General features: G+C 51.3%; 1 protein-coding gene across 5 annotated transcripts in view; it reads right to left on the bottom strand.

The window, feature by feature from the left end:
- Positions 1 to 23,644, bottom strand: part of RAP1GAP2 (RAP1 GTPase activating protein 2) — a 142,060-nt gene that overhangs the window by 96,653 nt on the left and 21,763 nt on the right. For 3 of the 5 annotated variants that reach the window (XM_061176461.1, XM_061176459.1, XM_061176457.1), the window contains exon 2: positions 7,019 to 7,121. In XM_061176461.1, the coding sequence (XP_061032444.1) occupies positions 7,019 to 7,042 (24 nt within the window). In that variant the 5' untranslated portion in view covers positions 7,043 to 7,121. The remainder of the gene's footprint in view (positions 1 to 7,018; positions 7,122 to 23,644) is intronic. The other 2 variants (XM_061176460.1, XM_061176458.1) reach the window with 1 other exon arrangement.

A 23,644-nucleotide genomic window follows, 5' to 3' on the forward strand; every position in this document is an offset into this window, starting at 1 on the left:
TCAGAGCATTTGGTTATTCATTATAGCTCAAAACTGGAAACAACCCAAATGTCGCTCAACAGGAAAATAAACAAACTGTGCTGTATTCATACAGTGGGGATAAAAAGGAACAAACTACTGATAACACTCTACATCATGGGTGAATCTCACAGATATTATGCTGAGCTGGACACAAACAAGTACAGACTATGTGATTCCTTTTATTTTATTTTTTTATCTAGTTCCCTGACCAGGGATTGAACTCGGGCCTCCCTCACTGGAAGCAGAGTCTTAACCACTGGACCACCAGGGAAGTCCCCATGACTCCTTTTAAATTCAGTTCTAGAACAGGCAAAACTAATTTACAGTGGGAAAAAAAAATCAGAATACTGGTTGCTTCCCGAGGGGCGGGGGTTGGGATTGACTAGGAAGGGACATAGTGGAACATTCTGGGGGAAGAGAAAGGTCCTCTATCTGAATCAGAGTATGGGTCCCATGGGTGTATCCATTAATAAAAGTACACAGTTAAGATTTATGCATTTCAATGTGTGTAAATTTTTAAAAATCCGGTTACACCTAAAGTAATTTTCAAGAAGTGTAGGCTCGTTGGCCTTAAAACAATGAACAAAATCAGGTACAATATACACATGTGCACACATGAGGGGTAGGTTCATGCAGGTGGTGCACACACAGACATCTCCCGGCTCTCTAAGCCTCCAAGGTGCCCCCCAACAGATGCAGAGCCAGGTTAAGCCCCCCTCGCATCTGCACTGCCCTTGGGCTCCCCTGTCCACTGGCCTGTATGAAATCAGAGGCCTCCTGGGAAGTGGTTCCTGAGGAGACAGCATCTGGACCAGCGACATAAATAGGGTCTGTGGGGGAACCAGAGACAGCTCTCCTAGGAGCGCCAACAAGAAAGCCAGCTGAACCTCCTGCAGCGGTGGTCATGGGCCGCAACAAATGCTTGTCCCAACTGTCACGCCCCCCACTGCAGAGCTTTCTTGAAGAGGGGAAACCAAACCCCCTTGCTGGTGTCCTTGAGCCCTTCTTGCCTCCGCCCAAGAGGAGTCCCAACATCCTTCCCACAGACGCCTCCTCACCTCGTCCATACAAACTTGGTAGATCTGACGGGGGCTGACACCCCCTGACTCAACCCTGACAGAGGCGGGTGAGTGGTCTCTTCTCCCAGTGAGAACAGAAGACGGTGGCAGGAACCAGAGGCAAAGTAAGAGATGGCATCGGGCCTGGGGCAGTGCTACAAGCTGGAAAGGAAACCCCAGCGCCTCCCCACCCAAGACAGAAAGTGGCTGGTGGGCAGTTACGGAGCCTGGGAGGGCAGGAGGCGGAGACCCAGCACAGCTCTGCCCAAAGGGAATGAAAGGAGTGCAGAGAAGGCACCTCTGACCTCCACTTTCTTCCCCAACATGTGGGGACTTTGCACCTGCCTGACCCATCACTGAGGGTTTCGAGGGCATCGGTGAGTGATGGAGAGCAAAGTACCAGGGGGGCAAAGCAGGCATGAGACTTTCTGCTCCCCTCACAGCGGGCACCCCAGGCCTCCTTGTTCTCTTCGGGAAAGGAGAAGGTCTGGGGTGGAGGAGGTTGCCCTCAGACTGGCACAAAGAGGGATGGAGAAGGATGAGAAAGGGTCACCTCCCAGCTGACCGGGCCAGCCCAGGCCTGGTGGGGCTCCAGAGACAAGTGTGACAATTCAGATCAAGGACACACCAAGTCCCAGCATCACTACCTTCGATAGAACGCCCCGTGCACTTACTGTGAGCTGGAAAAGAATCAGGAGGGTCAATCCCAACCCCTTCAAGCCCAAAAGGCTGTTGCATGGTCGGTCCCAGGGGGTCACTCAACCCCCGTGCTTGCCATTAGGGTCCCTTCCAACTCCCCCACCCACCTCCCCATGAAGCCATCCTCACTCCCCTCCCCCCCACTGAGAAGCCACATGACACACTGCAACTTGTCACATGCTCAGCCATATGGTTTCTTCTGCTCAGTTAAGGCCCCCCGAAGACAGCAGGTTCTTTGAGGGACGAGGACGGCGGCCTTAGTTTGACCACACGGGGCCTAGCGCAGTGCTGGGCACACACCTGCTCTCCTTGGTGCCTGGTGATCCATTTGGGCATGAAAACCAGATCATAAAAGATGTGGGCTTGGAAACAATCCACAGCATTCCCAGGGAGACAGCCCCAAACCCCTCTCCCAGCCCACCCTGCGCCATCCACAGTTTGAATTCTGGCTGGGAACTGGGCTCTCATTCTGCCCATCTGCTCAGCATCTCTTTGGTGGCTTTTTCTCAGTTTCATATTAGCGAGAAAAAAAAAATTCCCTTGAAAACCACAAACACAACGAGGTGGAGAAGGGGGCGTAAAGGACCAGTTGCAGCAGGCAGGCCAGTGGGGGGCAGGGGCCTGGGGAGGGAGGGGCGCTTCTCGGGCTGGAGGCCAGCTTCTGCTCCAGCATTCCCTTCCCAATGGGGGAAGCAACTAGAGGAGGTTGTCCCTGGTGTGTGGGGTGGGATGAGAGCATCTTATCAAAAATGGTTTGGGTCTTAGAACTGAACTTACTCTATGACTACAGGAGGAACACAGCTATCTTCAATGGGACCTTGGCCAAGTCATTTCCCACCTCCTGGCCTCCAGCTTCCCTAAAAAGGAAATGGATCACCCATCCCTGACATTTTGTGACTCCCAAGCTAATCAATACCAAAGGGGTTTCACTGCCACCCCTAACCCAAGCCTGCACTGCCAAGGGAACCAAATGAGACCCTCCTCCACTGCCCAGATGCTGGGAGGGGTGGGGAGCTGATGGAACTCCAGGGCCAGTGACCCTGGAGAGATTCCAGCCTCCACCCTCAGTGTCTCAGACCTCAACGTGCAGTAATAACCTGGGGAAGTTGGGAGGTATCAGCAAAACAGAGGCCTAATCCCACCCTGGAGAGGACATCGCAGGCGGGAGCCCAGACCTGCACAGGTGACTCCACAGGTGAAACTGATAGGGAAGGAGGGGGCTTCAGTCCACATCTTGAAGAACACATGTATTCAGGCTTTTCTTTTTTTTTTTTTTTGGCCGCACCGTGCAGCATGCGAACTTCCCTGACCAGGGATCGAACCTGTGGCCCTTGCAGTGGAAGCGTGGAGATTAACCACTGGACGACCAGGGAAGTCCCTGTATTCTGGCTTAATTTAGAAAAGTATTACCTGGAGAAAGAGGGTCTGCTGGGATAGGAGATTCAGACAAAACCAGAGGAGTGGAAGGGAAGTGCCTGCTCCTCCAACCTGGATTCCAGAATAGTCAACACACCATAAACATCTACCAGAACCAGGAACCCACAGAACAGGACACAGTCGCTGCCCTGAACTCAATACAGGGACGCGTTGGGCTAACAACATGACTTGGTAAATGCAGTCCCGAAACGGCTGCTCCCTCTGTGCTGAGCAGGCTGGGGAGAGGTAAATGAGCATCGTAGTTGTAAGTAGCCACCAGGACACTAACCCCAGAGGCCACCGTGAGCTCCGTTGACACATCTGCCCAACCCTCTCACCATGTCCCCAGCCTCGTCCACACCAGCCTTTCCCTGGGGAGGCCACCCCAGGAATCTCCCATCTTCTCACTCCATCCTCTCCCTGGAGAGTTCACCAACCGACCCACCCCTCCACCCCCAGCTTCAATTCCCATCTCTACAAAAATGACTCCAGATTTTTATCTCCAGTCACACCCTTCTTCTGAGCCGGGCCCCCAAATACCCAGCTGCTCAATGACACCCCCATCGGTGTCTCAAGCATGTCCAAGTCAGCACTTAGAACTTTAATCCTCATCCTCCCTCCTGGGTCACCCCCTCTCAGAGAATGGCTGTATCGTTTATCCGGCTGATCCAAACCTGGGACCATTCTTGCTTCCTACCTCTCCCCAAATCCTCATATCTCACCAATCCACCTCCTGGGAGATCTCTGAGATCTGACCACTTCCAGGTGGTCACAGGCCCCTCAGAGTCAGTCCTCTCCCACTGGACTCCTGCAGTGGCCTCCCAACTCACCCCACTTCCACTCCGTTCCGTCCCACACATCCTCTACACGAGCCAGGGTGACTTTGCAAAAGTCCTGTCACCTTACTCCTCTGACTAAAATCTTCAATGACTTCGATGCCCCTAGTTAGGATAAAGCCCAAAATCTTGAGCAAAACTTCCAAGGGTCAGCCTCTTTGTCCCTAACTGTGAGTGCTCTAGCCATTCTTGTTCCTCAAGAATAACCTTCGCTCCTGCCTCAGGGAGGACGGAGCCTACAGCAGTGCTTCTGGAGCTGTAATGTGCATGTGAATCACTAGGGAATGTTGGTAAAATGCAGATCCTGATTCAGTGGTCTGCAGTGAGGCCTGAGAGACTGCATTTCTAAGGAGCTCCCAAATGAGGCAGGTGCAGCTGGTCTCTTGGCCTCACTCTGAGTGACAAGCATCTAGAACACTTTCCTCCACCTTGACTGCACTTCTGCTTCACTAAGTCCTACTCCACTCTCAGGGTTCAGCTTAAGCATCACTTCCTCAAAGCCCTCCCTGACCCTCTCCAAGACTCGATTAGATTTCCCCTCCACAGACCTTATATTGTCCTAGCTATGCTGTGCTTCTCCTTTGAAACATTCATCACACCTAACTGTCCATCCCTCATTCTTGAAATTATTTTTTCAACTTTTGTCTCCGTAGCTGGATGACAAACTCCAAGAGAACAGGGATCATACTGCTTTGTTGCTACTAGGTCCTCAGTGCTCAGCACTAGACCTGGCACATGGTCAGCACGTGTAGTAGAAAGCTGTTGGTCTTGCCTGCCCTGCATCCGTTTCCTCTTCCTCTCATTGTAGCACCTTCAATTTTCCTTTAAACAGCCACCCCTCCCCCATTATCCGTTCTTACAGTTTAGACCAGGGGTCCCCAACCCCCGGGCCGTGGACCGGTAGCGGTCTGCGGCCTGTTTGGAATCGGGCCGCACAACAGGAGGTGAGTGGCGGGCGAAGCTTCATCTGTATTTACAGCTGCTTTCCATTGCTCGCATTACCACCTGAGCTCCACCTCCTGTCAGCATTATGGTGAGTTGTATAATTATTTCATTATATATTACAATGTAATAATAATAGAAATAAAGTGCACAATAAATGAAATGTGCTTGAATCATCCCGAAACCATTCCACCCCCCCACCCACTGCCGGTCTGTGGAAAAATGGGTCTTCTACAAAACCGGTCCCTGGTGCCAAAAAAGTTGGGGACAACTGGTTTAGAGGGTGGGCAAGAGACCCAGATCTGGCCAATCAGAGCCTTCCAGCTCTGAGATAGACATGTGACCTAAGCCCAGCCAATGAGCTTCCTCCCTGGGACTTTTGTTAGAACTACTGGGGAAAAAATGATACTCTTCTTTCCACTGGAGTTACTTAGCAAGTAGGAGCTACTGTCACCATCTGCCACCACAGAGCCAGAGCTTGACAGAGGATGAAACACAGAAGAGAAATGGTAAGAGACGGATTTCGTGGATGCAGCCGTGCCTGGAATCTATACTTGCCATTACGAAGGCAATAAATTTTCTTTTATGCTTAAGCCAAAGCGAGTTATGTTTCTGTCACTTGCCACCAAGAGTCTTGACTAACACAACATTTAAATAAATATTGGGTGTTGGGTAAATTAAATGAGCACATAAGTAAAGCCTGCCAAGAGAACTCAGTGACTCCTCCTAGGAGACTTTCAGAATTCCTCCCTGCAAACTCCCGCCATCCATGAGCAAAGAGACAAGCATCCCACACCCAACTCTGCAGACCAAGGGACTAAAACTCAGAATGGCAATATGTCTCAGTAATTCCCTGTGCAAACAAGCCGCCCCAGCACCTGGCTCGGATGCCAGCACTGTGACTAGGCTGATGAAGGTGGTCTGGCTTTCAATGCCCCTGGGTACCCCACCAGGAGGAGAGCAGAGCTGTCTCCTAGGTCAGCCCTGTACCCTACCCACTCCTGCATTACTAATTCAACCAGGACAGGCTCTGACTGCCATTCTGTGATATTCCCCCTCAGTTCTGTGTGTGATGGGCATTCAATGTGGGATGATAATGGGAAGATGGCTTTTATCTACCTCCTTTGAGGGTATCACTTTGCAACAGATTAGGTCAGGGAAGAGGGGGTACAACAGGGACTCCCAGGAAAGAGATACCTAATTATTTCCCTGTGAGTCACCTTGTAGCAGAACCCCAGGACAGAGATGGGGGCTGGCCTAGATGTTGCCTCAGATGACTCAGGTGACGTCTTCAGAGCTAGTCCTCACCTGGCAAAGTGTGAGGGAAGGAGGGAGGTGCATTGCTGCCTAGGCAGGAATACTGGCTGAACCAAAGTCCTCCCTGAGGGTCAGCTCAGGCCCATGTGGCCACCCTGCCAGGAAGACTGAACAGTAAGGGGGGAGAGCTCGGTGTAGGGAGGATGCAGCCCCCTCAGGGTCCTGGGATGTAGTCTCCCAGGAAAGAGATTTGTGAATCTCTTTCCTGTGCTAATAGGAAAAGAATTACTGGCTCCCAGAACCTCCAAGGCAACTCTCCCACAGAGATTAGGGTGACAGGGTGAGCCCAGGAGGCCAGTCAGAGGCAGGTAGAGCAGCACACAAGTGCCACTGAAGTCCCAGGAGGGTCCCAGCCCACAGGACCCCTCCTTCCCCACCCCCAGCCCCAGGCAGCCCTTCTGGGCAGTAGCCCCGTAAGGCTCCCCAGCTGCATTCTGAGTGTCCCCACTTACTCCCGCCTGGGCCCCTTGTGCCGGAACCTACAGCTCCACAAGGCCTCTCGCTAATCACCAAGCATCCCGCCCACCCCATTCAGCCCCAGTCTATTTCCTCACCGCCCCTTGACACTCCTGAATCTCACAATCACACTTTCCTCCTACACTGGTTATCTCAAGTGGACGCTGCCTTCAGAGGTGTGGAGACACTCCAAGGCCCCCATGGGGACAGAAGCAGCCAGGCCAGGGGCCAAGGCAACAGCACTTTCCCCGCCCACTTCCCTTCCCCACTTACCAGCCGGAAGCCTCTTACCTTCATGGTGGGAGGCGCAGTGAGAGGAGGGGACAGCGGCCGGTCTGGGAGGGTCACATCCGAGCTGTTGGCCAGCTCCTGCTTCCTGTTAGGCCACAGAACACAGAAGAGGTGAGTGGGGGCCTGTCTGCCCCTCCCCTCTCTCCTCTAACAGCAGCTGGGCTTAAGGACACAGTCTAACACATGCAGAAAATAGAGCCAGTGCATTTCTTTGCCAGGATGTGCTAAAATCTTAGGCAGGGCTACTCCCAGTGTGGTTCCCGCACCACAGCATCAGCATCACCCAGAAACTTGTTAGAAATGCACATTCTCAGGTGCACACCAGACTCCCGGGTGATGGGGCCCAGGAATCTGTGTTTTAACAATCTCTCCAGGTGATTGTGATGCTGAGGTCTGAGAACCACAGGTCTAAAGAGATCCAGGACTGGGAAGGAAAAGAAGGGGAGAGGGGTAAACGTTTTCAATTCATCCTCCCTGGGGGGGGCCCCTTTTCCCTAAACACACACACACACAAACACACACACACACACACACACACACACACACACTGGTCAGACTTTGGGAAGACAGGGCTGCCTGCTGTGTATGCTGCAGGTAAAACTTATTTTAGTCCATGTGGGCTAGGACCATGGAGAGACAGCTAAACAGAGTTGTGTCACCATGACAACACAATTGCGACAAGTCCGCTGCTCTCACACACTCCCCACTTTCCATCTGGCCCTTGCTGGTGACCAGGGAGTGCTGGTTTACAGTCCAATCAGTAGGGAGAATGTGTGCCACGAAAAAGCCTTCAGAGCGATGGTTACGCACAGGGCCAGCTGGGCAGAACCTGGGGGAGTCTCCGGACGAGGGACTCTGGTGTCCAGGATGTGCCCTGGCTATATCCTGGGACAGGAGGGAGAGGCAAGGATAACAGAATTAAGAGCCTAAGAAGACCAGGCTGAGCCACAAAGCCCCCAGTTTTGCAACTGTTTGCTTCTCCAGAGCCCCACCCTGAAGCAGCCAAGAGTCAGCCCCCAACCTGGTCCCACTTAAATGACCAAAGGACCCCCACTGCCACCTGGAGAGAATGCTTCTGTACTTTGTTCCAGCCCACGTCCTGCCAATGGGGGTGACAGCTCCAACCCCAAGCCCCCTTCGTGAGAGAAGCCATGTTCCCTACAGACCCCCGCCCTCTGTCTTTCCAGAGGAAACCCTGGCCCTGGGGCTCAGACACCACCCCAGCCTGGTTCCCCTCAGCCCAGGCAGGCTCAGCTACCCTGGCACAGCCCCTGCCTGTCCCTGTCACCTGTCCCCCAGGAAGCCAGGTAAGGAGGCTGTGTGAACATCTGGCTTGGTGGAGGATCCATGTGACCCCATTAACCTCAACCCTGCCAATCCCCCTTTCTGCACCTCCATCTGCCTTCCTCCTCCTTTATTCCTGGACCTTGGACTCACTCCGATGACTGGAGAGTGGGGTCCCCTCTCTCCTGATCCAGACTGTAACTAACACAGGAACCAAAGAGCCAAGACTCAACACTCAAGACGTGCGCACACACGGTCACACACAAAGGAACGGATGCAGCTCCTTCTACTTCTCAGTCAGAGCCACCAGCCTCCCCTTGCATTTATGGCCTTGGATGTTACCACCGTGGGTAACGTCCGACTGCTCTGGCCCTCGCCTGCCTGTGGATCCCACAGAGCTGGGTGGGAAACAAGCTTGCTTCCGCTAGCCACTCCACCCTTTCCAAGCAGGCACTGCTCCTCCTCAATGGGCCTGCAGCCCGAGACTCATGATGACGGAAAAGGAAGGGAGGAAAGATGCTCAGGGAAGGGAAGCATCACCCTCAGGTCCCCTGAGGTGAGGACGGACAGGGCAGTTCCTCGGTGGGTCTGGGAGCCTGGAAGGGAAAACCATGCAGGGAAGGGAGGGGAGGCAAGCCCCCACCCAGAGTCTACAGGACTGTGTGGGGTTCGCTGAGGACCTCTGGCTTACTCCCCTGGAGATGGCTTGTGGGCAAACTTGACCAGTAGCCGTCCCGGTTCTCTGGGAACACAAACCCTAGAGGAGGGCAATGCCAGCAGGTTTTTCATATCAGTGGTCGGGGGACCCTCATATACATAGTCACACTGTCCGGTTCTCTCCACAAGGTGGAAGATGTCCACGCCCGCAGGACCAGAGCAGCTGAGATTATTACCAAGGTCCCTGAGTCCCAGGCAAAGGGCCCTCGTACCCAGCCCTTCGTGGACTGAGCCTCTCTCCCCTGAGCCAGTCTGTTCTCCCTGGACCAGTCTCCAGGAATCGGTGAGGACTATCACGTGGGAGCACGGGGCATCTGCCAGAATGATTTCTCAAATGATGCTTGGAGCCTGGAAGGTGCTGGAGCAGGAAGGAGCACCAGTGGCTATCGGCCTCCTGCTAGCTCCAGGGCCCTGTCCAAGACTCCAGAGGGGACACCAGGCTGGGGAGAAGGCATGACCACTGCCCTCAAAAAGATCAGAAGCCAGAGCACATGCACACCGATGGCCGCAAATTAGAAACTACCCTGCCTTGGTATCTAGATGGCTTGGAATGGCTTTACGGGAGGGGATGGGCCACATGGCACCAAACCCTACTCTCGACTTCAGCCCTCCCTCCTAGGAGCCAAAGGTACTTATTTAAGAGCTGACTGCCTGTTATGGATTGAATCATGAACTGCCTTAAAGATATTTCGAAGTCTTTTTTTTTTGGCCGCGCTGTGCGGCATTTGGAATCTTAGCTCCCTGACTGGGGATCGAACCCGCGCCCCCTGCGTTGGAAGCACAGTCTTAACAACTGGACCGCCAGGGAAGTCCCAAGATATTTTGAAGTCTTCACCTACCTGTGAATGTGACCTCATTTGGAAATAGGGTCTTTGTAGATGTACTCAAGTTAAGATATGGTCATTAAGATGACCCCTTAATTCAATATGACTAGTGTCCTTATAAGAGGAGAAGGTGGTCACCTGAAGACACAGACACACAGGGAGAATGCCATGTGACAACAGGGGCAGAGGTTGGAACGATGCACCTGGAGCACCAAGGAAGGCCAAGGATTGCAGGCCACCATCAGAAGCTACAAGAGGCAAGGAAGATTCTTCCCTGGAGCCTTCTAGAGGAGCATGGCCATACTGACACCTTGATTTTGGACTTCTCACCTCCAGAACTGAGACAATAAATGTCTGTTGTTTTAAGCTGCCTGGTGTGTAGTACTTGGTTAGAGCAGCCCTAGGAAACAAATACACTGCCCAAGTCCCATGTTCTAGCCTTGGCTTTGTAATTGGAAGACCAAAACCCAAAAGGATGAAATCCCTGCTTCAGCCTCACCACCCCTGCTATGGTCAGCTGGTCTCCACCTCGCCCTGCCCCAGACCTCACAACCAATGGCATTTGTGTGTGAGCCACCCTCCCAAGGACAGCCCGGCCGGGCCTAGCCACCAGCTGGTGCTAAGATAAGACAGAGTAAGAACATGGTACTCAATGCAGTTCCAGCCCTTTCTCAGCCAAACACATCACACATACTGAGTGGTGAAAGTGACATGATTATCTCAAGAGATAACCTTGAATCTGCTCTAATTTATTATAAGCAAAAGGTAAATTATTAGCAGAAATGGTATCCTCCCTCTTATTTGTAATGACTTTCTTATAACCCACAGTGATCTTGACACGGGTCATGGCACTAACGTTGAAAACTGCCTCTCGAGCCAAGCCAGCTCACAGGCAGCTCTAAGGCCGCAGGGTCCCAGGCCTACCCAGGAACCCACAAGAAGAGGGGCTGGTGATAGAGGCAGAGGAGGGAAGCAGGGAGATTACACACTCAGCTAAAAGAGAAGGGTGGTAAGAGCAGGTGTGAATGAGCAGGTCCGAAGAGCCTCCCGCCTCTGGGGTCCTGGAGGCACAGCCCACTCAGCATCCCTCTGCCCCAGAGCTGCCTGGCGCTGAGGTTCTCTACTCTGGGATTCTTTCCCCAGCTGGGAGGGCTCAGGGAGGCCGGGAGAGGTCGAATCTGGCTTTAGCCAAATGTAAATCTCAGGAGGAAATGATGAAAGAGCCAGGAGAGGAAGCTGAGAAAGCAGGGGGATGATTCACCCAGATGGGGCTGTTCACAGGGAACTGGGCAGACCTCCAGGCAAAGACCCCACTTACAGCACCCAGGCCTCCAGGGTCCTCGCCTCCAGCCTCCAGTGTCTCTGCCCCAGACCATCTGAAGTCATCGCAGCTATCATCTCTCTCACATTTCTATGAAAAGGACCTACATTAAGAATCAAGAGATTCCTGGGTTCAAGTTTGTCTCTACTTGCTACCCCACTGTGTGACCTTGGTTAAGTTACCTCACCTCTCTGTGTCCCAGTTCCTTCCTCTGCAAAGATGGGGGTGATAATGTTCTGAGGAATTAAACATAATGGCTGTGAAATAAAATATAAAGTCCTATACAAATGTAGACCATTATTATTATAACTCATAAAATGGTGATCAGGTTTCCAAGTGGAAAGAGAGAAGCAAGGGTCCAGGGCTGTTTACATGTCTTTGAAAACATTTCTGGCATCTCAAATAAGCACCAGTTCTAGCCCCGGGGATCTACCGTCAGGATCTTAACCATTGGTTAATAATCAACAACAGGAAAAATCCCCTGTAACAGCAGATGGCTCTGGGGCCAGGTTTAAGCCTTCCCTCTGGCACAGAGTTTCTCCCAAACCTACACACTCCCCTTGTCTGTATCTCCCACTACACCAGCTCCCCAGCCACCCTGCCATGTTCGGCCCTGCTTTCTCTTGCTTTCCAAGTAGCCAAGCTAGAGAAATGCATACAGCTGGCTGCTATGAAGAGCTTCCCAGGAAAACCAAACCAAAAGGAACGAGACACATTATCACAATAGCCAAAAGGTGGAAATAACCCAAGCATCCATCAACCAATGGATGGATAATCAAAACACGGTCCCTCCACAATGGAATATTATTCAGCCATAAAAAGGAATGAAGTACTGATACATGCTACAACATGGATGAACCTCAAAAACATGCTAAATGACAAAAGCCAGAAACAAAAGGCCACCTATTACATGATTCCATTTATACGAAATGTCCAGAATAGGCAAATCCAGAGACAGAAAGCAGATGAGTGGTTGCCAGGGGGCGGGCGCAGAAGGAGAAGGGGTAGGGAGGGTCTGCTCATGGGTACGGGGTTTCTTTTGGAGGTGATAAAAATGTTCTGGAACTATGCAGTGGTGATGGCACAGCTTTGTGAATATACTAAAAACCACTGAATTGTACACTTTAAAAGGGTGAATTTCATGGTATGTAAATCATACCTCAATTTTTTAGAAAGAAATAAGGATGAAGGGGCTGAATGGGCTCCATTTCTGTCATTCCTGCCGCTTAATTTTCTTCTTTGGCTGCCTTTTGGTGGCCCCGGGGCCCCGGGCTGTGTACAGGGTCTTGCATTCTGGAGATGCTGAAGATGCTGAGTACGGTTTCCAAACTAATCCTACCTTTTGAAAGCAGTGCCTTTCTTCCCCACCCCCAGCATTCTTAAGTACTTGCAGCATAGTACTTAAGAACTTAGGAGAGGGTTTTGGAGTTCCAACTTTTCACATTTCCAAACCCTGCGTAACCAACTAGACCATAAATGATAGGAAATAAAATAAAACAAAATGAAATTTAAAAGCTTCCAGAGAAATCATCATAAGAAGGAGATATGATGAGAAGAAAAGGGAATTAGAAGCCAGGACTGGCGCCCACCAGTTCTAGCCGTGACAAGCTGGACCCTCAGAGTCTTATTATCTCTGCTTTCCCCTCTGCAGAATGGGCAGGCTAACCCCCAACTCCTGTTCCCTGCACTGGACTCGGAAAACTGTGCTCAACTCCTCAATATGACGAGAGTCTTAGACAGTTTTCGTGGTGGCAGAGAATTGTGTGGTCATTGGGCAAGCTGGGCCAGGGGGAGGGATGAGCAGGGACCGGGCTGGGTATGGGCTGGGGGTCCCTGCCCAGAGGAATCCACCTTGCTGTCTACAGAGACCCAAGGCCAGAGGCACAATCACGTAGCCCTCATTCCAGCAGCCAGCAGTGCTGGGGCATCCCTGTGGTTGGAAACACGTCCGAGAAGTTCTGTCTATCGTGGCAGGACAGCCTGGCAGATGCTGGAGTAGAGGGCCAGGCTCTAGCCTCGAGGGAGGCGGGCAGGCAGTGTGTACAGTGGATCAAAAGCCCTGGTGTTCTGGTCCAACAGACCTGGATTTGAATTCCAGTGCCACCCCTGATTAGCTGTGTGACCGTGACCAAGTTACTTTACCTCTCCCCACCTCAGCTTCCTCATCCGTAAAATGGTATAATACTACTCACCTCCTTGGGTGGTCTGAATAAGGCCTATAAAGCACTTAGCACAGTGCCTGGTCCACAGCAAAAACATAATACCTGGCCGCCATTGTCATTGCCAAGGTTGCCGTCAGATAAGCTGGAGGGAATGGGCATGGTGGCGGGGACACGAAGGCAGAAAGCCAATCAGAGAGCAGAGAGGAGGCAGGGACGGCTTCAAATCCGAGGGAACCTGGATGCCCACATACTTCAGACAGGAGAGTCCAGCCACTGTGGGTGGGCCGCCAGGCCCTGGGTTTGTGCACACGGCTTGATCCCAAGCCCCAAGGGCCCAGACATGGAGGTGAAGACATTACTGTCCACACTCTGCTGGGGCCAGTGTAGAAAGGGAGAAGGATGCCAGCCCAGCAGAACGGGCGGGGGAACGGAGAGAGGGAAGGGGACACGGGATTCAGGAATGAGAGGCTCCAACACATGGAGGGATTGAGTCCTGATCCCCCCCTGGAGAGCCCCTTGGGAAGGAGCAGGTGTTGCTCACCTGTCCGCACCTGGCAGGGCTGGCTCTGGTGACACATCCCATTCCCATGCACACTCTAAGAGGATCCAGGAGACTCAGAGCACAACTCTGGACCCTCGAGGATGCAAAACTCCCCAGGGAATGCAACCCCAATCCCACCCCACCATGCCCACCCAATCCCAGGGTTCACAGACGCAGAGACCAGCAGAGCAGGGAGAAACCAATAGAAGCCACCCGACAGCCTGATCATGGTGACAAGGGCACTGAGGCCCGAAGAGGCAGAGGGAGATGCCCAAACCCCGCAGCGAGCCTCTCTCTTCTTCTCCTGAGAAGAGCTGCGGCTCCCCCGTCACCTCAGCATGAAAGTGGGAGGTTAGCAGGTCACGACATCTCAGGAAGAACCTGAGGAAGCACGGCTGGTTTATGGACAGACGTTTATAAAGCATGAGTGCCGGGGCCCTGTGTGAGGGGAGAGGTGGGGCAGGGGGCCCGGGGATCTACGGGTCTACGGCTGCGCAGGTGTGCCAGGTGTGACTCAGCCGCAGGCCAGCACGTGGGACCAAGGGGAGGCCGGGGCGATGCTCCGTGCCTGCAGCTGCAAAGAACATGCCGGCATCTCTCTGAGTGTGTAGGTGGAGGATGGCACTGCCCTTCCCTGGAGGACCCTGAATCCCTAAACTGGGCCAGGGGTAGGAGAAAGGGCAGGTTTCAGGAGGAGCAGCACACGACAGGGCAAACCAGCCATGAGAACCAGCTGTGGCCCCCGGCTGGGGGGGACACAGCCTCCCTCCCGGCATCACAACTCAGAGGTGATGGACCAACCCGTCCGCACGGGCAAACCCCACACTCCCGGGAAAATACGCCTTTACTGAACACATAAGCTTTAGAACTGACTCAGCCCGTAGGGTTCACACATGAGGAAGCGGAGACTCAGAGGGGTTCCATGTGGGCCTGAGGGTCACAGAGCCAGACAACTGGAGAGTCGGGCCTCAACCCCAAGATCTCCGACTCCAATTCCATGGCTCCTTCCAGAGAAAGCCAGCTCTGCCGGGCCCAAGTGCCACAGCAGCATCTGAAAGGAGAACACTGGCCAGCAGCTTCCACGTCCTTTGGGCTCGAGCTCTTGGGGACCAAGGATGGGCTGTGTGTCTTAGCGTGGGCGGTGACGTCAGGATTATTTACACGCCTCTGAGAAGACAATCCAGGAGGGAGAAGTGAAAATGCAAAAGCTATCCTGGAGGCACAGCGCACCCACGTGAAAGACCCATCTGCCAAATGTGCACTGTGGGTTATGGGTTAAAACAGATACAGAATAAAGAGGGGGCCAGGTCTCCTTGGGAGATCAGCTAAGGTTACCGAGGAGGTGACAGCTGAGCCAGACCTGGAGGGAAAGGCCAGCATCTGTCTGGGAGAGAAAGAGGAAGGGGAAAGGTGCTCAACAGAGGCACAGAGGAGCGAAAGCAAGGAGCACTATGGGGCCGCAGAGGAACACATGCCCGGCACTTAACACGCCCTCAAAAAGGAAAAGTGAAAACTAGCAAGCAGGCCTCCGGGCTTCTCATGTACTAGGTACTGTTGGAAGCGACCCACATATCCTATCTCGTTTCATACTCACAACAACCCTTTGCAGCAAATATCATTAACCCCACTTCACAGATGGGGAAACTGAGACTCAGAGAGGTTAAGTTATTCGCCCAAGTTCCCACAGCAGGAAAGCAGCAGAGCAAAGCTTGGACCCACGCAGTCTGGCTCCGCAGTCCACGATGTTAACCACGGTGCCACCCTGCCTGCCGGGAAGAGCTAGAGCCCGCTCAGGAAAAGCATCCATGTCGCACTTTCCCAGAGTGGGGGGCACGCTTCCCTGCGGGCCCCTGAGGTGATCTGGGGTGCCCTTTATTGCAGTAATCGCTTATTGATCTTCTACTTGTGGCAGGCCACCCTGATCTTCCCTTTATGCTAGTGACATAACGTCACCTTCTAAAACGAGTTCATTCAAGTTTTTAAAACTGAGCCAGTTAAAGAAAACTATTAAGTAACGGATACAGGTGTCACACAGACATGACAGAAGCACTGAAGGTGGTTTGGGAAACAGGCACTGAGCAAGCTGAACTCTGTCTCATGGGCAAAGGGGAGCGTGGACGTGGAAGGCAGGTGGCTGACCTGCAGGGTTTTGCTGGAGGGCCCCAGGCAGCAGAGCGGAGGACGCAGTGACTGGAAGGGGAGGGGCGAAGGGAGGAACAGCATGGGAGGGGCTCCATTCTGCTTATGGTCACAAAAATGAAACGAAAGGGTCAGATCCATCAGGCATTTCATAGCCAAAATTAAGGGCACTTGGTGACTAAGAGAAAAGGAGGAAGAGACAGCCAAAAACGTGAAAAGACTTGGGTTTCAGAAAACTGAGTGATGCTTCAACCATGACACAGACAGAGGAGGAGAACTGGATTTGCAGAGGCAGATGATAAAGCGTTCATTCTGGATGAGCTGCAGCTCAGGAGCCCCTGGGATCCCCAGGTGGGATCAGAAAAGAACTGCAGCCTAAATAGAGACACAGGTGTAAGGAAAACAGAGGCAGGAGCTGAGGCCATGAGAGGAAAGGAGGCCCCCAGGGAGAACAGGTAGGGCTGAAAAAGCAAAAAGGAACAGAAGCCTTCAGCAGGACAGATAAGAAGAGGTGAGAGGGAGAACCATGCCCGGATGGAGTTTGGAAGCCAAGCAAAGAGCAAGTGCCAAGGAAGCAATGGTGGGCAAGTCACCCCATTGTCCAAGAGGCTCCATGTCCATAGCACTGAGGAAATAACCTACCTGCCTGTCATCCAGCCCCTAACGTACTGCATCACTTGAAAACTGCTGAGTGAGCAGCTTCCCTCACGTGGTCAGCGGTTCTGCTTAGCATTGCCTGGCCTCAGTTGAGGGAGCTACATCATGGTCAGAGCAAAGGCAGCCAGCTCACAAGGTCACAGCCCCAGACAGCTTCAGAATCAAAAGCATAAAGCCACGGAGTCACAAAGGCACAGAATATCAGCATTTTCCCAACCTGTGCGGATTTCCTGACCTGGATAGCAAGTATATGGGTGTTCATTTCGCGCATCATTTCGGACATAGGACATGTATCACAATAAAAAATAATTGTTAAGCAGTTCTCTCTCACTTCCTTTAGGAGAGATGAATATAAATATGGATATGGATATAGAGATAGAGATAGAGACAGATATACTCTTAAGCCTGCTGAGACTTTATGATGAACACATCAGACTGATCACATGCATTTATTTTGCTTCTTCTGAAGCCCCTTAAAAAGGTGTAAAATGACACAGGCAAATGCAATGGAAGAAGAAAATTCAGCCTAGAAGAGATTACAAGTGCCTGGAAGAAGGATGGGGGATGGATGACCTGGGGGAGTGTTTGATACTTGAGACACTAAGTCTTTGGACCCCATCCCCCAACCTTTCACTTCCTCACCAACCACATGACCTCATCAACCGCCGCCGCCACCACCACCAGGAGAAACTGAACCATCCCTAAGAAAAGACAACATCTAGGTTCCTCCAATGAAAAGAGCAGCTTACTACCCAATCATCACCCTGCATGGAAACCCCCAGGTGCACGCCAGCCCAAGCACACAGGGCTCCCAACCCACTTCCAATACCTCACTCTTAAGGACCGAGGGACAGCTAAGGGTGGCCAGACATTTGAGGAAAGCCTCCAACATAAGCAAGAGACATCAAAATAAACAAGAGGAACCTGAAAGAAACAGACACTGCAAGGAACCAATGGAAAATTCAAAATATACTATAAAGTAATATAGCCTCAGATATAAGACAAGATTTTACATGCACAACACAAGGAGAGAACACTGTAAAAATGGAATGATCAGGAAAGAAAGAGATCTCAGAAAAGAGAAATATGATTGGAACGCTAAGTTGAGGAAGTCTCCCAAAAAGTAGGACAAAAAGATAAAAATATGGAAAATGAAAGAGAAAAGGTAAAAACATCAGAGGATCCAATATCTGACCAATAAAGTTTCCAGAAAGAGGTAATAGAGAAGAGAGAGGGGAGTTGTGGTAGCTAGTCTCCAAAGGTGGCCTCCCAGTGAGTATATCTCTTGGTATTGATGCACTTGTACCGTCCCCGCTGCTGCCTTGAATCTGGGCTGGTCCTGTGACTCAGTTTTGACTGACAGAATGGGAAAGAAATAATATTACTTAACTTCCAAGGCTGAGTCATAGGAACCCTTGAAGGTTCCACCTCGATCTCTAGGAACATTTACTCTAGGGAAAGCAAGCCAGCATGTAAGAAGTCTGACTATCCTGAGATTGCCGTGCTATGGCTAACACATGGAGAGGTTGCATGGAGAGACACCCAGCCAGCTCTCAGATGTCCCAGACATCTCAGTCTCTACAAGTGAAGAAACCATCTTGGACATTTCACCCCCAGCAGATGCGAAGAACCGAGGAACCAAGCCAGAACCAAGGCCCCAGACATATGGCCCCAGCTGAGCATCCCAACCATCATCAGCCATCTGAGCCACCCAAGATGAGGTCTCAAACATAGTGGAGCAGAGATAAGCCATCCATCACCAATGTGCACTACCTAAAATCCTAACACACAGAGCTTGAGCATAATAAAATGGTTGTTGTTTCACCTTAACAGGAGAAATTTATCAGAGAATCAGTACAAGAACACTTCCCAGAACTGAAGGAAGGACCTGAGTCTCTGGGTCCACTGAGCACCCAGCACAGTAAATGACAAAGGATCCACCCCAAACATTGTCAGGGCATTTCAGTATGCCTAGGTAAATGAAAAATCATCAACAATTCCAGAAAGGAAAAATAAAAACACACCGTATACAAAGGAATGTAAATCAGCATATCATCAGACTTTTCAACAGCAATTATAGAATCTAGTATAAACAATGATATAATACCTTCAAAACTCTGAAGGAAAATTATTTTCAACCTAACATTTTATACCCAGGCAAACTATCAAGCAACTGTGAGAGTAGAACAAAGATATTCTGAAATATGCAAAAGCCCAAAAAAATTTACCACCTTGCACCCTTTCTTGGAAGGCTACTGTTAAAAAGCAGCAATCAATCCAGCAGAAGATAGAAAGCTCTGGAAGTGAGGTCTCCTGTTAGAAAGAGTAGAACTGACAGAATATGCAGTGGGCATAAGCTTTGGGGTGGGGGAAGAAAAGCTATTAAAGGAATTATGGTAGAATAAATTAAAATAGTAAAAGAAAAATAAAGATAGGTATATAGAAAACTGCACTAATGGGGGAAACATGAGTTGCTCATTAACTCTCGGAAAAATAAAAGGTTATACAAGAAGGGAAACACAATTATAGCACCCTCTTTGGCTCAACAATAAATAATATTTACACACTTATAATAAGTAAACATGGACTATTGAATTGAACAACAACAACAAAAAAATGGTGCTAGTGGAAGGATACACTGCGCATTAAGTGGCCCCAGGTCTTGGCTGAATTCCTGGTAAAACCTGGGAAGGAAGGAGCAACCCCCTGATCCCACCTCCGGAGTGCCCAACACAGGGGTGTTTTAAACCATCCATGCTAAGAAACCAGCCAACAGTCTGCTGGCATTAGGAGTCACCCTATCACAGAGCAAACCAGCCTCCCAGCTAAGCTATCACTCCAAGACTCTGCCTCTTAATTCTTAACTCTTCCGAATAAGTTATTACTTGGTGATATACCAGATTAAGGATTTTCATCATTGGTTCAAACTAAATGATAGTCTCAGTGGGGAGAGATCATAGCATTTCAGGGTAAGTATGTCTGATCTTTTCAATTAATAATGTCATTCCCTATCTGAAAATTTCACTCACTAGAAAGACAAATGCTTGGAGCTGTTTTCCAGGACCGAGACAGGGCACATGGCCCACCCTCATTCTTGCACCACTGGGAGATGAATGTCCAGGGCAAAGGGGATCCCCCTGGGGCCAAGAAATCAACCATAGCTGACTCAGCCCGCAGGAGCGAGGGCTACAATCTCATCTTACCAACAACATGCTCTGACCCAGCCTACGGAACCCAAGCAGATGAACCAAACCCAGCAATATCAAACCTCTTTTCTCCTCCCAGCACTGGCTTCTCTCTAGTGGACACTAGGAAAGGAAGGATAATTGTGAGAGCCTCCAGGAGCATCCCGGAATCTGGGTGTGATCCTTGCAGTATTCTATGACTGGAAGGTTCAGAAGAAGGGCTTGGCAGCCTGGAGCACCCCTGGATAACCAAGAGCCCCAAGTGATGAGCAGAAACCTACTTCCCAGGCCAGGCCCACCTCCTGAATCAGTGAGAACAGAAGCCACCTCTGTCTGGCCCCTTCACAGGTCTCTAACATGTACCCTGCCCACCGGCCCATTCCCAGCATAGCAGCTGGCACTGAATGAACTCAAGAGTTCAGAATAAGAAAATGAGAAACTCATAGACCTTCAGACCTAGAGGGCTAAGTTAGAGCAGCATGGGGCAGGAGGCTGCTATCTCCACTACAATCTGGTCTATTCACTGTTGTGGCTTCAACTGACCTCAGTGCCCTGCTCAAGAGTCTGAGACACAGTTAACCCATTCCCCACCAGTTTGATCTGTTACTAAGCTCGTGTCATTCCCTGGTAACTGATTTTGCTTCCGAGCTTGGATTACTCCTCTGGACATGGATAGTGGACATAAAAGAAGCATTCTTCATCATCATCGTCATCCTCATCATACCAGCTAAGATGTATTTAGTACTATGTGCAGCTCTTTACATGCATTATTTCATTTCACCTTTTCAACAACCCTATGGGGTAGATACAGAATTATTCTGTCGTTTTACAGATGAAGAAACTGAGACTCAGAGAGGTTAAGTGACTTGTGGAAGGTCCAACAGCAAGTAAGTAGCAAAGCTGGGATTCTAAGGGGCCCTGGAGGGCAAGTTCTAGATGGCTCCCCTCTGTTACACTCCTGCTTTGGTGGCCTCAGCATCAATCCTGGTACTCAGCTCTGCAGCCCTGCAGCTCTGGCCTCTGTGAGCTGGCAGCTAGGGCACTGGGATCATTCATTAAACATTCTGCTGGGAAAAGAGTAGTTCAAGAGCCTTGAAGTTCCCTCCTACAACAACCTGGGGTCCAAAAGCAACGCTGCTGGGAAAGGGGCCTGGGATGAGTATTTTTTTAAGAGAAAGTTACTTTTCATTTGCTTAATGACTAAAAAAATCCCTTTAAATACAAATAGTCTATTCTGCATTGTTTCAAAGGACACCACGAGTGAGAGACTATCATTCTAATTCTGATTTTCATATTTTATTGTAAATATTAAGAGAAACTCATTGGGAACAAATTCAGAGGATCCAGAGGCATCTCATGAAGTGGACTGGGGGCAGGGAGGGGCCCTGCCACATCTGCTTTCTGCTCTTCTGATGCAACCCATCAAACCAGAGCAGGCAAAGCCCCAGGGAGCAGACCCAGCACCTGCCACAGGGAATCAGGGCTGAGAAAAGGCTGCTGTTTCAGCCTTCCTGCTGAATCATTTCCAGCTGCCCTGGTCACTTAAGTGACAAGATGATACATCAACATCAATAATGCTGGAAGGGTCTGTCCATGGACATGGCCTTATTCTCCCCAGGAGGCATGAAGTCAGCCTCGACAGGCAGCTGGGGCCACTGAGAAGTAAGGGCCCCTGCCCAGGACCTCTGTTGTCCTTTCCCAGATCTCCCTGTCCCAAGGAGTAGACCAAAGAGAGACAGGAAGAGGCCACTCCTGGGCCAGCCAGAAAATCATCTGATAAATAGGCACTGCTGGAACTTAGTGTGTGTGATGGGATGGGAGGAGCAAGTAAGGGGAGAGGACACAGCTCTTTCTGCTACAGAAGCCGGGCACAGCTTCAAGACTCAGTGGGGCGGGACTTCCCTGGTGGTGCAGTGGTTAAGAATCTGCCTGCCAATGCAGGGGACATGGGTTCGAGCCCTGGTTCGGGAAGATCCCACCTGCCGAGGAGCAACTAAGCCCACGAGCCACAACTACTGAGCCCGTGCGCCTGAAGCCCATGCTTGGCAGCAGGAGAAGCCACCGCGGTGAGAAGCCCGCGCACCGCAACGAAGAGTAGCCCCCGCTCACTGCAACTAGAGAAAGCCCGCGCGCAGCAACAAGGACCCAACGCAGCCAAAAATAAATTAAAAAAAGAAAAGACTCAGTGGGGCACCAGGGCCCTTTGCTGGCCTCCAACCTGCCCCCCACGCATCACCCGACTCCTCTGGGCACTCGGTAACTATCTGTTGAATGAATTGAAGAGCTTGAGGGCTATGACGGGTCAGTACCCCATGAGGAAGCATGATGAGAACTTTCCAGGCAGATCCTCCAAGAAATGAATCTACTCACAGACTAGGCTGTAAGTGATCTGAGGATGGGAACTGTCTTGGCCACCTCCGTAGAGCACACAGGGCCCAGGGCAGCACTGCAGACCCTCAAAACTGTCTGTTAACACTAAGACCTTACATTCATATAACAATTTGCACTGACGACATTTATCATCACCTTCTCTGCCAAGCACGGTTTGGCGAAGATCATCAGGACAAGGCGTGATGTTTTCGTCTTATATATAGATGAGTCAGCTGAGGCCTGGAGAAGGCGGGATGATTTCCTAAAGAACTCACAGCGAGTTAGTGGAGAGACTAGAACTCAAACTCAAGAATGACTCAAGGTCTGTGGGCTGAGCTCTCCTGTTTATGTGTGGAGTGAATGAGCGAAGGAAAGAATGAAGGAAAGGGAAGCTGCGTCCCCTCTGATCTCTCTCACCTCTGCCTTTCCTCAGCAAAGCACGGAAATCACTACACCTGGTTTTCCCTGCTCAGTCAGGGTCCCGCCAGGTAAGGATGGTCCTCACTCACAGTGCAAACTCCAGGCGGGCTTCTAAGAACCACACCCGGAGCTCCTTACAGCTACCACTCACCCTCCGCACCTCCAACAGTGCTGAACAATGAACTCCTGTCTGGCCGAGCAAAGGACTTGGCCGTGTCCTTGTTGAGGCAGCACGTGTGCTGTCCGCTTAGGCCAGGAACGCAAGCCATCAGGTGGAGGTGGCCCCCCGCAAATCATCCCTGTAGCCCCAGCTCTCCCTTGGGAGAGGACAGCAGGCAGAGGCCAAGTCTGACAAGGAGCCCAGGGTCCACACAGACCAGGGGTGACTGCGGTAGCCCGTCCTAGCTTTGCTATTGCTCAGAAGGCTGGCTGACGTCTCCCAGTCCCCTGCCTGTCCTTTCTGGGTCCCTCTCCAGATCAGAAGGTGAGCACGGCAGCAGAGTGAAAGGGCCATCCACCCGCCTATCTGGGTCAGAGCCTCTGACGCTTGGCTGACGAGGCCCCAGGCCACATGGCAGGGCCCTGGGATTCTCCGCCAATCGCCCCAGGCACAGAGCTGACTAACGCCCGAAGCTCAAAAGCCAACTCCCAAGGGAGGCGGCAGCTTTATCCTGCTCTGAGCTGCAGATGGAATAGGTAAATGAGTTTGGTTTTTTTTTTAATGTGTTTGTTTTACAAATTTACAGAACGGGGATTGGGGGTGGGGGCAAGGGGACAGGGCAGAGGATGAAAAAAGAGGAAGAAAAGAAAGGGTGGAGAGAGGGGGAAGAGAGAAAATGGAAGCTTTTAGAAGCTTCTAGATGGAAGACACTTCCCTCCCCATAACGGCCAAAATCCATCAGTTAAAAGGCCACAGAGCTGAAGAAGCCCCAGCAGGCGGGGTGGGGGGCGGGGGGGGCACCCAGAGCTGAGGCTTGTGGCGGGAACA

Source organism: Eubalaena glacialis, chromosome 19 (assembly GCF_028564815.1).
Source record: "Eubalaena glacialis isolate mEubGla1 chromosome 19, mEubGla1.1.hap2.+ XY, whole genome shotgun sequence".
Classification (NCBI taxonomy): domain Eukaryota; kingdom Metazoa; phylum Chordata; class Mammalia; order Artiodactyla; family Balaenidae; genus Eubalaena; species Eubalaena glacialis.